Source organism: Coregonus lavaretus, assembly GCF_964263955.1.
Source record: "Coregonus lavaretus genome assembly, chromosome: 39".
Classification (NCBI taxonomy): Eukaryota; Metazoa; Chordata; class Actinopteri; order Salmoniformes; family Salmonidae; genus Coregonus; species Coregonus lavaretus.
In genome coordinates, this window is record NC_140026.1 from 22,584,945 (window position 1) to 22,600,914 (window position 15,970).

General features: G+C 43.8%; 1 protein-coding gene across 5 annotated transcripts in view; it reads right to left on the reverse strand.

Moving 5' to 3' along the window:
* The window catches only part of nrxn2b (neurexin 2b), an 863,757-nt gene that overhangs the window by 752,448 nt on the left and 95,339 nt on the right, over positions 1-15,970 (reverse strand). For 3 of the 5 annotated variants that reach the window (XM_084156410.1, XM_084156412.1, XM_084156409.1), the window contains exon 3: positions 11,255-11,275. In XM_084156410.1, the coding sequence (XP_084012536.1) occupies positions 11,255-11,275 (21 nt within the window). The remainder of the gene's footprint in view (positions 1-11,254; positions 11,276-15,970) is intronic. The other 2 variants (XM_084156411.1, XM_084156413.1) reach the window with 1 other exon arrangement.

Here is a 15,970-nt window from a genome sequence, read left to right on the forward strand (position 1 = left end):
TTGACTCACTCAAGTGTTACTCTTTTTCCATTATGAAATGGAGGGATAGATGGGGGAAAGATGAAAGAGAATAGCTTTATTCCCATTTCCTCCTCTGGTTCGGGCCTATTCATCTGGATGGCCTATTGATCTCCATTTTACCAGCCCATTTCCCTGAACGCCACCACCTGTTTTTCTCCGTTTCACTGCAGCCGCCTGCATGTAACTGTGCCGCTAAATAAATTAGGAGAATATTGTACTGTTTGGGTATACAGCAAGGAATTCCAGTCCATCATCTAGCCTTTATAACTAGACAACCATCAACACCATCCAAAGGAAAGGGCAAACAATGCAATTGCATTTCCTTAAATTGAATATTTACCAATTTCCTGTGTATTGCTGTGCAGAACCTAAATGAAATTCTGAGAAGAACTCGGTTGTACTTAACATTCACAGAGTAGAGGAGCTCTTTCTCTCACTCTTATTTTGAGGCTCTATGAGGAGAGAGAGCTGACTCGATGGGCGCAGATACTGTAGACACACAGAAACCACACACACACACAATCATAGGCTACACACCCCACACACTGGTGAAGAAGGAGAGGACCCAAACGCCAGTGGCCCAATCTCGACCCAGTTGCTTAACAGCACGGTAGCGGGGGGTCCATTTTACTTTCGTAACACTGCCCTTTAGTGTGTAAGAGATGGGCATTCTATCTCTCTGGGTCGAGCCCAAGTGTAATCTCTCCATGTGTCACACGGCCAGGCAAAGACTTCTGTGGCATTTCACATTTTCCAAAAATTACACAGGTAGGGCACACATACAAAGAGTACTCACCTTTCCCACATTGAAAAGACAAGGGAAAAAGGGGGCAAAAAAGAAGAGTGCTCTCCTCTATTGTAAACACAAGAAATAAGAAAGGGGGCAACAGAAAAAGAAGAAGAAGAAATGAAGAAGTGGCAAGCCTTGACTGACTGAAGGCAGGCTGTCTTCTTTCGTCTTGAACCATGGACAGACAAATCTGGTTATGGAAGTGACGTGACGAGGAGTGTCAGGCAGAAAATAGGAAAGTGTCAGCACCCCTCAAAGCGCTTGCATAATAGACGTGCACATGCCAAGCGACTCAAAATGTGCTTTAAGGATTTGCCTCGCGCCTCACTAGACAAAAGATGACCAATTTAGACCTGTCCTGTTGTGAAGGCTGCTTCACCCTCTTAAGAGCACAGACACCCTTTTGATGACTACATTTCAATGGAGTTGCACAAGGACATAGCTGTAGCAGCCTCCGATGCTTTATGTTCCACTTAATAGCTACACTGATTGCTTCTTTGATTATATTTTCAATCATTCAAAGACAGTAAAAGTACATTTGAAATTGCACACTCAATTTTACCCCCTTATAGAGAGTATATAATACTCCATGGTGGTTAGATGAGAGGATATTAGAGTGGGCGCCGGATAATGCACAGATCATTTTGATAGAGCAATGTAATTTATGTGTGTGAACCGTGTTTGACATGACCAGAGTTGAGTGAAAGTCCTTGTGTGACTTATTGAACTCTGGTTTACTTGAATGAGTGTGTCATGGATGTTATGTGGGCATTGTTTGGGACAATGTGCACTGTAGCTAAATCAAGACGTGTCTAGGCATTCATCTAAAAGACTACCATACACCATTATAAAGGGCTGAATATGACCTATATGATCATACACTACATGACCAAAAGTATGTGGACACCTGCTCGTCGAACATCTCATTCCAAAATCATGGACATTAATATGGAGTTGGTCCCCCCTTTGCTGCTGTAACAGCCTCCACTCTTCTGGGAAGGCTTTCCACAAGATGACCTTCTTCCATTCAGCCACATGAGCATTAGTGAGGTCGGGCACTGATGTTGGGCGATTAGGCCTGGCTCGCAGTCGGCGCTCCAATTCATCCCAAAGGTGTTCAATGGGTTGAGGTCAGGGCTCTGTGCAGGCCAGTCAAGTTCTTCCACACCGATCTCAACAAACCATTTCTGTTTGGACCTTGCTTCGTGCACAGGGGTTGAGGTCAGGGCTCTGTGCAGGCCAGTCAAGTTCTTCCACACCGATCTCAACAAACCATTTCTATTTGGACCTTGCTTCGTGCACAGGGGCATTGCAATGCTGAAACAGGAAAGGGCCTTCATCAAACTGTTGCCACAAAGCACAGAATCATCTAGAATATCATTGTATGCTGTAGCGTTAAGATTTCCCTTCACTGGAACTAAGGGGCCTAGCTCGAACCATGAAAAACAGCACCAGACCATTATTCCTCCTCCACCAAACTTTACAGTTGGCACTATGCATTGGGGCAGGTAGCGTTCTCCTGGCATCCGCCAAACCCAGATTCGTCTGTCGGACTGCCAGATGGTGAAGCGTGATTCATCAATCCAGAGAACACGTTTCCACTACTCCAGAGTCCAACGGCAGCGAGCTTTATACCACTCCAGTCGACGCTTGGCATTGTGCATGGTGATCGAAGTCTTGTGTGCGGCTGATCGGCCATGGAAACCCATTTCATGAAACTCCCAACAAACAGTTATTGTGCTGACGTTGCTTCCAGAGGCAGTTTAGAAGTTGGTAGTGAGTGTTGCAACCGAGGACAGACGATTTTTACGCGCTTCAGCACTAGGCGGTCCCGTTCTGTGAGCTTGTGTGGCCTACCACTTCACAGCTGAGCCGTTGTTGCTCCTAGACGTTTCCACTTCACAATAACAGCACTTACAGTTGACCGGGGCAGCTCTAGCAGGGCAGAAATATGATGAACTGACTTGTTGGAAAGGTGGCATCCTACGACAGTGCCATGTTGAAAGTCACTGAGCTCTTCAGTAAGGCCATTCTACTGCTAAGGTTTGTCTATGGAGATTGCATGGCTGTGTGTTTGATGTAATACACCTGTCAGCAACAGATGTGGCTGAAATAGCCGAATCCACTAAATTGAAGGGGTGTCCACAGACTTTTGTATATATAGTGTACTTAGGCCACACGTCATATTCCACATACCTAATATTGTATCTTAATTAATGTACAGATGCAGTACATGTTGAACAGTGCTCTATCAGGTAGAGAGATGATAGATGGATATATTTCACTTTCTTACATTTTCGTATTATGTGTGTATTGTTTTGTATTGCTAGATATTATTGCACTGTTGGAGCTAAATAACACAAGCATTTCGCTGCACCTGCAATAACATCTGCAAATCTGTGTACGCGACCAATAAACTTTGATTTGATTTAGACTCAGATTGAGAACCACCTCCTCTCCTCCCTCCTTTAGTGCTGTCTGCCCCGTCCAGATTGCCTCCTTCAACTCAATAAAGGAGCAATCCACTTCCCCCTATAGAGGCGTCTCTCTTAAGCCTCTTAGCAACAACCTATGAATTGATCTGCTAGACCAGAGAGGGAACGAAGGAGAGAGGCAGGGAGGGAAGAAAAGGAAAAGGTAATAAATTGGGAAGAAAGGAATACAGATAGACGGAGAGGGGGAAAAACACTGGAAGATAAATGAAATAGGGACAGAGTGGAAAAGTCAGTGGGACAGGAATAGAGAGAGAGAGAGAGAGAAAGAGAGAGAGAAAGAGAAAGGAAGAGAGGATTAACGGGTATTGTATTCCTGACGGGGCATAAATTAAGCGGGGGAAGACGACAAAACGAAAGACAAAGCAATATCAACTCCAAATGCCCCATAACCCCTGGTCCTCAGGGAGATACTTAAAGACCATGTGCATTTTTCCCCCTGTCACTTTAAAACCTCCAAAGCACGACGAATGAAGCAAGACACATTTTCATTTGAATACACTCACGGGAGGGGAGACTTGGGGATTGGAGCGAAATCCCTCCAAAAGCAGAGCCATTTCAAGCAGATCATTTCCATTGTCTTAAATAGCTAGACGTGTAAGTTCAGGAAATAGCACAAATACTATTTGAGAATAGTTAGAATCACATAATTAACAACTTCAGTAAATAATGGTGAATTGGAGAAAGATTGTGTTACTCTTTAATTGAATTTCTAGGGTATTAATCACTTTGTTTCGATGAAAAGTGTCACCTGCTTCCATTATCACTATGTCCAAGTGAACAAAATGGTGTGCCTGAGATAGATAGATATTGTATGCAGGGATCTAACCATGGCCTCTTCCCAATGTGGGCCCTGACCCAACAGGCAGCCACACACATGACCGGCGGCCATCTTAGCACAGGGCACAGGATGGGCGTCGTCTGAATGGCAAGGCTGGTGGACCGAGAGCCAGCGAACCCAACTCCCATTCAACATCAAGTGGATCCGGTGACCAAATACAATTAATGGACGTTAAGCTGCCAAAGTCACAATTCATGGGCATCATAGAGTAGCGTTCAAGGCCACACACACACGTTGAAATGGTCACATTTGGAATTGCTGCTCACAAGTGGAATGCCCACTCCTCAGCCTTTTGACTGTGTTACCACAAAAGCAGATTGTGTGTGTGTGTTTGTGTGACTGTGTGTGTGAAGGGGGAATTAATCGCCTGTGAGAATGGGCATGGGTTTACTGTGCTCCTCCAGGACATCAGCACTGTTAATCTCAAGGCAGCATCTGGGAGAGTCGATGGATGGAAAAGAGAAGCACATCAATGCCTCCCTCCAAAAGGCTCTGCAGCAATTCAGCAGTACAGTGGGACGCCATTCAGCTCTTATTCACCTGCTCTTTTCCAAGGCGGAGGGAGGGATACTGTTTGTAAAAGGGTTTGTTTGCTTTAATTGTTTCCAAACCCTTCTGAATGAAAGCAGCCGGCGATATGTCAATATGAGAATACCAATAGCATTGTAGGGAACAAAGGGAATGTGGCATAAATTAGATGAAAAAGATGTAAGCGTCTTGGTAGGCTTTGCAGATTAGACAGAGTAGAAGAATGGTGGTGGTTATCATACTGGAACGTCATGTTGATACGGTACATGATACAGTATCATTATTTTATTGTTGTTTGAATCTACCGTTTTGAGATACAGTCAAAAGCACCCATAAAACCTAGAGCTCAAACAGGAAATGGTTCCAATCATTTTTCCACCATACATTTTTTCCCATAGGGGATTTTAGAAACAAATAAGGGCTGTGTTTTGTGTAGGCTTACCCTGGCGTGACGTTTTGATAACCATGTAAATCTCTCTCGGACAAGGTGACTTTTATCAATATATTCGCCTGAATTTACCTCCCAAAATTGAAATGCTAATTAGCTGCTAATGTGGCTATCATAAAGAACTACAAATGCAATGATGATCTGGACAAGACTGCCGAATTGAGGAAAAGGTAAGAAACTCTGGATTAACTATCTAATGTTAGCTAAATGTAGTAATGAATAATTAGGCTACATTTCTTTAAAATTGACAATTCTGTGAACTGTCTTGTGCACGTTTTAAATTGACACAATACCTGTTAGCAAAGGTATTAGCTAGAGATGACATGCAGGAGCTTGCAGGGATTTTGTAGTTTTGTATGACGTCTACTTTGATGCTAATTAGCATTTTGGAATCTGAGCCGAATATATATTGCCAAAAGTGACGTTGTCCGAGACAGATTTACATGGTTATCAAAATGTCACGCCAGGGTAAGCCTACATGAAACACAGCTCTTATTTGAAGTGTTTCTAAAATCCCCTATGGGAAAAATGAATGGTGGAAAAAACGATTGGAACCATTTCCCTGTTTGACCGCTAGGTTTTATGGGTATTATGACACCTCCACTGTGGGGCTCTATACCGTGTCATACTCATAAAGACAAGCCTCTTACTCTGTACTCACTTTGAGCACTGAGCACTCTGTAAGCACTGAGATTAAATTGGGGATCTTTAGCTTTACACAATAACTACGTTACTGGATAGACAAAGCTTCAACTCATAGGTAGCTTGGGCAACAAAAGTTCAAATATAAATACATAAAAATATATAAACTTGGACAAGACATAATTCTCAGAAAATTTGAACAATAATATTCAAAAGTAGGTTAATCCCCTTCTGACATCAGTACCATAATACTCTCTTGTGTACTGTGTTTACTCCCCTGTACCCTCACGGTAGACATATCTAGGAAACATTGGCGTTTCTGGCCAATTTTTTGTCTCTTTTCTCTGCAATAAGAACAAAATCCATAATCTGGTTTGTATCATCCAGACTAATCTCCCATAACTACAGTACAGTCCCCACTCAACCTATAATCCCATATTTCCACCAAACATCAAACTCCTATTTTGTTCCCAAAGCTTATAGATTAACTCTGGGCCTGGATGTCCCAGAAAAGAAAATATCATTAGCTTTGATCAGATTGATTAAGAGTAGTCAGAGTAGTGGGATCCGCTTGGCATGTTCCTCAGCTCCAAACAGATCACTGGGGAACTCGTAGAGACTGTATCTTAGCTGTGGATTTACTCTGATTCTGTATGACTTGAACAGTCTCTGTCTCCATGTGTGTTTGGCTCTGTCTGACCATGGGCATACCATGGCATGACACTCAGAACAAAACAACGTAGATATATAAAGCAGAAATGTAAACTGATATGGTTTCTTTAGCGTTCCAAATAGAGCATGTCTGCTCTACATTATATGTCAATAGTCTTTCTGAGGTGAATACCGGTCCGTTGTAGCTCAGTTGGTAGAGCATTGCACTTGTAGGGTAGTGGGTTTGATTCCCAGGAGCACCCATACGTAAAATGTATGCAGGTATGACTAAGTTGCTTTGAATAAAAGCGTCTGCTATATGACATATACGTTATGTCACTGTTTAAGTATATATAAGTGTATATACAGTGAGGGAAAAAAGTATTTGATCCCCTGCTGATTTTGTATGTTTGCCCACTGACAAAGAAATGATCAGTCTATAATTGTAATGGTAGGTTTATTTGAACAGTGAGAGACAGAATAACAACAAAAAAATCCAGAAAAACGCATGTAAAAAATGTTATAAATTGATTTGCATTTTAATGAGGAAAATAATTATTTGACCCCCTCTCAATCAGAAAGATTTCTGGCTCCCAGGTGTCTTTTATACAGGTAATGAACTGAGATTAGGAGCATACTCTTAAAGGGAGTGCTCCTAATCTCAGTTTGTTACCTGTATAAAAGACACCTGTCCACAGAAGCAATTAATCAATCAGATTCCAAACTCTCCACCATGGCCAAGACCAAAGAGCTCTCCAAGGATGTCAGGGACAAAATTGTAGACAGTTGGGGCGATTATTCGCAAATGGAAGAAACACAAAATAACTCTCAATCTCCCTCGGCCTGGGGCTCCATGCAAGATCTCACCTCGTGGAGTTGCAATGATCATGAGAACGGTGAGGAATCAGCCCAGAACTACACGGGAGGAACTTGTCAATGATCTCAATGCAGCTGGGACCATAGTCACCAAGAAAACAATTGGTAACACACTACGCCGTGAAGGACTGAAATCCTGCAGCGCCCGCAAGGTCCCCCTGCTCAAGAAAGCACATATACAGGGCCGTCTGAAGTTTGCCAATGAACATCTGAATGATTCAGAGGAAAACTGGGTGAAAGTGTTGTGGTCAGATGAGACCAAAATTGAGCTCTTTGGCATCAACTCAACTCGCCATGTTTGGAGGAGGAGGAATGCTGCCTATGACCCCAAGAACACCATCCCCACCATCAAACATGGAGGTGGAAACATTATGCTTTGGGGGTGTTTTTCTGCTAAGGGGACAGGACAACTTCACCGCATCAAAGGGACGATGGATGGGGCCATGTACTGTCATATCTTGGGTGAGAACCTCCTTCCCTCAGCCAGGGCATTGAAAATGGGTCGTGGATGGGTATTCCAGCATGACAATGACCCAAAACACACGACCAAGGCAACAAAGGAGTGGCTCAAGAAGAAGCACATTAAGGTCCTGGAGTGGCCTAGCCAGTCTCCAGACCTTAATCCCATAGAAAATCTGTGGAGGGAGCTGAAGATTCGAGTTGCCAAACTTCAGCCTCGAAACCTTAATGACTTGGAGAAGATCTGCAAAGAGGAGTGGAACAAAATCCCTCCTGAGATGTGTGTAAACCTGGTGGCCAACTACAAGAAACGTCTGACCTCTGTGATCGCCAACAAGGGTTTTGCCACCAAGTACTAAGTCATGTTTTGCAGAGGGGTCAAATACTTATTTCCCTCATTAAAATGCAAATTAATTCATAACATTTTTGACATGCGTTTTTTCTGGATTTTTTTGTTGTTATTCTGTCTCTCACTGTTCAAATAAACCTACCATTACAATTATAGACTGATCATTTCTTTGTCAGTGGGCAAACTTACAAAATCAGCAGGGGATCAAACACTTTTTTCCCCTCACTGTATACACACAGTATGGTTTTTATTGGGTATTATTTTCATAAGTGAGGTATTTCCTCTGCCAAACCCAGGAAAAAAGGAATTGGTTGGCAATCTATGAGGCAGATAGAACTGTGGGGGTTGGCTTAGCAGTGAAAACAAGACAGTGTACACCGCAGATCATCAATCGCTGCCCCCACTGTCTGCCAGCGCAGGCGACCAACCAACCAACAGTGTTCCAGGGGCACCTCGGTCCCACTGACTTTCAAGGTCTTTCTGTATCATCAATCTCCAGCAACCTTTGAACGCACAATCACTGTCACTAATTAGTCCAAAGATAGTGGCGGACCACAGCCCTAAAAATAGGACAAAAACCTAGGAGCAAGGTGGATTTTGGTTCCCAGGCACGAATGAGACAATTAACCATTAGATATCTACCTAAAGTATGCGTGTCCTACTCATACACAACACACGTCTCTGAGGGTACTTATTCACTTCTTAATTAAAACACCATGACTTGGGAAAACACAAATACCCATTACTTGGAGTGAGAGTTCAGACTTCATAATTTTATTGTGTACCTTATTACTGATTTTTGGCAAAGAAAACATCGGTAGCTCTGAACATATAGACAACCCCAGAGCATTTCTTGGCAATAAAATCCCCACTGCTTGTGCAAATTTTTTGTAAACCCAGGGGTTCCACAAGCCTGCAGATTAGAATCCCCTTTCTATTAGCCAATAGCTTTGCATCTGGGACACACCTAGGACATCAGACAAGGGCAATTTTCACATCTAAAAAGCATCCAGAATAAAAAGGAAGCCAACTATCCCTAGATCAATGCAAAATGTCTGCACGGTCCAAAATCTCTAAGAAAATCGAAGGAGCATGTGGAATGACAAGAAATACCAAATTTAAAATCCCTACCCTATGGCATAGTCTCTTAGCTGTAAAGACTCGGGACCCCCTGTTCGCTTAATCACTGAAGTGGGACTCTACTGTCTCTGTTGGCTATGATGTCTGATGAATGTTAATGGATACTCAGGCCCTCCATGGCCCTCTGGCTGGTTGGCTGGGACTCCGCTGCTCTCCTGATCACTCTCTGAGAGGCAGTTGTGGTGGGCAGAGCTCTGCCGTCCGCCCCCAGGGCCCCCGGGGAGCTGTGGTGGTCCCTCTGGGGCCGGGGCATGAAACAGATCGCCACGCACCATCGTAGCATGGGGTCAGCGCTCTGCTCCCCCTCATCAAGATCACAGACATGCAAACACACAGCGAGGGAGCTGTCCGCCCCTTCCTAACCCCTCGCACGGTGGCCGCACTACAGAGTGAGGAGCCGTCAGGCCGCATCAGCCGGGTAACGTGGGAACGAACAGTCACCGTCCCTTGTTGTCCACCCCCACCGCCACCCTGACATTTTTCCATCAACGGCTTCAGTGCTTCCGACATGTGACCCCTTTGTCACGCACGGTCGCCGCCTCGCCAAACGTGCTCGCACACATACACACACACACACACACACACACACACGAGGAAGCAGAGAGGAAGACAGGCCTGTGATCCTCGGATTTAAATGCAGCAGGAGAATGTCAGCATCAAACAGGGTCTGTTATACAGCCCTGCACACTCTGTCTGCATATCAAACCCAGGTCACAATTCAAATTGAGTTCACGGGTTGGCCGGCGAGAAAGACAACCTGAGCAAAGACAACCTGAAATATGCTCTCATTCTCTCTGATTCCAATATGCCACAGATTAAACAAACTAGAGCCAAGATACAGCAATGGTAGTAAAACAACTGCAGAAACTCTGATTCATGTTTTGGGGAAAAACTTTGAGCAGGGGTGTGTTTCCATAGCGATTCCCCAGCGAACTCACCAAGGCCCGGGAGAGGGGTAAACCATCACGTAGCGTTCCTGATAGGGGGAAACACGGCACCTCCCCGTCTCCCAAACCTCGCACTCAGCCCTCACCGCATGTGGCGAAGCGCGGTTGGATTAGGCTGCCTAGAGTCAAACGCGTCTGGAACGCTGTGTCTGGGGAGCCATCGGTAAACGCCTTGCTTCACTACCTCTGTCTGACTGATCCGGTTTATGTTCCTTCATTCCCCCCCGGTACTGCTGAGGAAATGACATGCAGGCCCAGACAGACAGGGAGCTACTGCTAATCTTCCTATACATATGTAGGATCTTAATTTGAGTCAGTTTGCTACAGCAGGGAAATAATCCTGCAGCGACAGGAAATGTCAATTATTATGTGGATAATAATTAATGGACATTTTTGCAGGGGTTGATAAATGTTACATTTGCATTTACATTACAAAGTTGTCCTGCAACAAGGTGATCAAATTAAGATCCTACATCTGTACGTTCAGCTGAGCTGTGAGCTAGCCTAGCAACAAGCTCCAGGGCATGATGTGGCCCCAAGGGGCCTGACTGGCAGCCCTGGCTCTTACCCTCTCTCCCTCACTGGAGACGATAGTGGAGAGAGCTGGAGGGGAACTAGAAACAGTATCACACGGTTCACCTGAAGGGAACTAGAAACTCTTCCACCTCGATGACTTATTAGCACCTGATGTTATTCATATAGCACACTCACTCCCTGGTTCACTCACTCATCACTTTCGGAAAGTGCCAACACTTTCACATATAAGAGTACAAAGTACCTACTGAGAATCCATACGTATAGATAGATAAAATAAAATAATCAAACCAAGGAAGAAAATAAGGTAACTTCGAGAAGAATAGGAAGTGTAATTGAGAGAAACCACAGCTTTGGTTCCATTTTTAAAACAGCGTAATTTAGGCCCCCTGGAGTCACCATAACCACAGTCCAACTGCACTGACAATGCCCCTCCCAAGAGGGAGGACACAACAGCATGTAGAGCAACCAACATTGGCATCCAATATCATAGAAGAAGCCATTTTAGGTCTGCAGGAGCAAAATAGTAGCCTTACCTTCGACAGCATACTCTTCTGCTTCATAGGGGCCCAATGAGGACAGGAAGGGGAGAGAGGGAGAGATAGAGAGAGAATACAAATAGATTAGACAAACAGCATTTGGAACAATTAACATATCCTGACATTATTCCAATGTACTATATATCCAATTAATGACATATCCTGATGTTATCCACTATCACAGAAGAGGTCATTTGCAAGAAGAGAAAACACAATTTGATTTATAATGATCTATCCAGTTCAAATTAAATCCTATTTTTCCCCATGACTTGATTAATAATGATTGAAAAAACAACCAAAATGTAAGACTGGGAATCTGAGGCCCTCTTTCAGTGGAACAGAGGCATATCTCTCCAGTTTCATAATCTAGAGAGAGAGAGTCAAAGGAAGCCAGTGCTAAAACAGTTCCCCCCAGGCTACCACAGACTAGCTCCTTTAATGTCAGAGTGGAAAAAACCACGCTGCTTATCTAGGATCATCATCATCATGTATCCACTACAGATGCATGCAAGGAGCCTCCAGCGTCCTACTGCATCAAACCCTATGGAGAGTTGAACATTTTCATCCTTTACTTGAGACTGCTGGGTCCGGGCCTTAGCGATGTTTTATTATATCATAATCGACATAGCTTTTTCTAGTACATTGTATGCTTGTGCTGTCATTTAGTATTTATGGGAAACGTTATGAATTTCCATTTGAGTCAGTTTGAGCAGTTAGATCAGGGTAAGAGGTCAAACTGGAATAAGGAGTTGGGGAAATATCAAATAAATTATATACTTTCGAACAGTGAAAAGCATAAAAGTATTTTTCATGTATGTACTCCATGTATAGTGTATGGCGAGCCGACCAGAAAGTGCTGTTTACCGGCACTTTAAGATTTGATGACGCCGAGCGTGGCGGCCATTTAAGAATCTGCAACGCACCATTGAGGCCCCAACGTGGTTGCTCAGTGAGCGGCATTCTGAAAACGAGGTCACTCACTGCTTGTGTCTCTCATTCACAAAGTGCACGTTCCTCAAAAGGCTTTCTTCACAGTCTGCCTACATCCAGTATAACAATTGTGACCTGATCCAAGCCAATTTTGCCAGTTAGGTGGCTTTATTTGATACAGTATGTATGCAGTCTTCCTATCTATGCAGAGCTGCTTTTCTCAAATGCATCCTTTGTTGTGTCATTCAATGATTGGCTGTACATGTATATTTCATTTTCCCAGACAAATATCTACAAGGTCTTCTCATAGAATAATATTTAATTGTTGTCATTATATATTGGGAACACAACAAAGAGCCTGGGTGGGTTGGCTAGCAACTCCAGTTTAAAAAGGCAATCGATGCGTGCGTTTGACACCAGAGCAGCCCTTAGACCTCCATCGCCTCACCCTATTGATTCTCCAATTAGAACACCCACAATGCCACTACAATAGGCGTGCTGCTAGCAAACAAACCCAGACACGGCTAGCCGATCGAGAGCGAGGCATGATTCCACATCAGAGATTAAGCCCGGGCCATAAGCTGTGGGGACCTTGTTTGTCACATGTAATGATTGTTATGATCTCCGGACGTGGTTCTGTCCTTCCCCCTTCCTCCTCCTCCTCCTCCTCCTCCTCTTCCTCCCCTCTTCTGCTGTCATCCCTCTGCTTTAGATGGCCCTCAGCCTTGACTAGACTATCTTTAAGAGACACACTCGGCGAGAGCCTCTGAGTCTGTGTTCAAAGCAGGCAGAGCATGAAAGAGACTTTTCTCCAAACCCACGATTCATCTCTCAAGTAATTATGGGGCCTGTCTAAAAATGTTCCTCAGAGATGGTTAATGTGGATTGTATCCCGTTGTCCAAAAGTGGATGGAGCAGCAAACCTCAGTAGGCTTTATTTTTTAAACTGCAGAGTTAACATTGCTTAGGGAATATCTGGGAATATGATTGGGAATGAAGGTGAAGGATCTGACAATAAAAGACAAAGATAGTCAAACATAAGCTCTTATTTCAGGAAGCTGTGTTCCCCCATTGAGAATAGTAAGGGATAAATAAAAAGCCAAGCAGAACATCATTCCTAACACGTCTGCACCGAATACAAATGCCTTGTGAGTAGCTAAGTCTATACCCTTTAGGGATTGGACACTATTGGATTTTGACTCTATATACGAACATTACATTACAATTTTCAGGTTAGAGACCGAGATAATAGTGTATGTTTTTATGATACTGTTTCCACAACACTGGAGCTAGACGTTCTCTCTCCCCAGAGAGGCGATAGCATGCTCCCTTGAGAGGCCATCCTTCCACCAAACGATTAAGATCATTAATTGACTAAAATGCTGTGTTTATGGTCTGCTTTGTAGACGCAGGATGACTCAGTGGTTCTCTGGGGCATTGGAACTAGACTAGAGAACACGTTCTGCATTGAACAGGGAAGAAGGAAAATGTTCTGCTAGTCTTGACTTAACCGATGCTGCTGTGACTATAGTGCTGTGTGTTCCATTAGGTAAAGGAGAAATACTAGCTCAAAGCATTCTGATCCATTGGCTAATGCCTAGGAATGCTATTTCCTGATGTTGCGCAGCCGCGTTCAGCTATGGGTAAACACCAGACAGCTGCAACCTGATTGGCTGAATGCAATACGGTGTTTCATAAGGAAAGTACGCATATTTTCCCCGTTTTTTTCCATTTTCTCACCATTAAATAAAGTTACGGAAGAAATTGAAGCATTTGCAGCCTGGATGGAAAAATGTTAAGGTACGAACCGGTCGACGGGGGATATGTATTGCCGGCTGCATACAATGCGTTTGGACGATAAAATGAAATGACTCAATATCGCCATCTGCCAGCCTTTTGGGCTACCCTTTTTGATACTTAAATATCTAGTGCTTTATTTCTCCTCCACACTAGCTAAGTTTCCATCCAATTGGTGACAGATTTTCATGTGAATATTCAAAAATCCTCCCAAAAACAATATGCGCATTTTCCCACCAGAGATGTGTTTCCATCAAATTGACTTGTTGCGGATAAAAGGCTGTGCATGATGACGTAGTGCACATAAAAATACCTTTCGCGGTAAAATTCCCATGTTCCGAATCAAAAATGTAATGTGATTTGATATGAAAAATACAAGTCAAATGGGTTTCCATCGCATTTTCACCTCTACTGATGGTTTTCTCACAAAATAATGTGCGTTATATAAGTTATATAGTGAGTGTGCGCACTCTGGTATTGGCAAGTGTGGTCTAGCCAACAGCGCAATCTGCGCGCTGTTGGCTAGAGCGCACGTATAGCCTACATGATGAGATTATTATGGACAAAAGAGCAAGATTATTTTTATTTGTCAAACGGAAGCCAAGCATCGATTATCATGTCACCAGACAAAGACCTTTAATATTTATTGGAAAGGAGCATCATGCTCATCAAGCTCGTGCACTTCCACCACCCTGTGAAGTTCATCATAACTTATTTCATCTGTAGCCTAATAAACTGCATGCTTTCCCGAGGAGTTGCTCGACCTTCGCCTCTCCCGAGTCCATAGCGATGGGACAAGACTATAACTACCAATTGGATATCCCGAAATTGGGGAGAAATAGGGGTAAAAGTACAAGTTTACTTCGGTATGATGGTTATTATATCAACATTTGCTCATAAAAAAGCATTTCCACCGACATTTCTCCATAATTCATTTTTCCCTATTCATTATACTTAAGGCTACAGTGTGTTGCTGTGGCTATCCTACTAAAGATCTCATTAGACAGCAGCCGCTCCACTGCACACCTGACCGCAATCAAGGGCTGGCAGCAGCATTGAAAGAAGACCAATGGTTGCGTGCCATGTCATCGACTGTGCAGTCAGGTATCAGATTGCTATGGTCGCGTTCCTTTGCCCAGGCATTGCTGACGCATGCCAGATCTTACAATGCCTGGATAGGTATTTTAGGTATCAGCCAACCACATCATAAGTTGTAGCAATCTGTCAGTCGATGACACAGCCAATGACGTGGAACGCAAACATTGGTTGATGGATGCAACGTCTGAGCAGGGGAACGCGACCCATGTCATGTGACATGGTTAGCTGATGTTAAACACCTATCCAGGCATTGTAAGATCTGGCATTTGCTGCAATGTAGTAGGGCAGGAACTTGACCCATGACTACTCACACTGGGGTAATGGCTGGTGGGGGTAGCAGGAGGTGCTATGTGTTAGAAGCTTTTGCCATCAAACCCCATGTCTTGTACTGAATTGACGAAAATATGCCACATCCAAAAATCAATGGTCTGTGATTGTTCAGCAGTACCTTGTAGTATACACATAACACACAATATCACTACAAGCTCTTAGTCCTTGGTCAGCTCAGGAGCAGAAGCACTGAGGCCCATGCTCACTGTGGGAGTTCAAACCCATGGCAGCCACACACCAGCACTACATACCCTAACAGCACACACACAAATACGGCACACACAAACACAGCACAGCCCCATGGTAGGTCACACACACAAAGCCCACCAGAGACCTGCAACAACAAAAGTCACTCAGAGTAAAGGGCTAGACTGAGGGTTGATCATTTCAAAATGGAGCTACAAGTACAAGACATCACATAGAGTAGTATAGAGTTAGCCATGAATATTCTCCCTTTCTATCAGCAAAGGTGACCACAGAGAAACACTAAAGCCACAAGGCTATGAAAACCCCACCCTTAAATGTTTTGAAATATGATACTATCATAGCCTTGTGTTG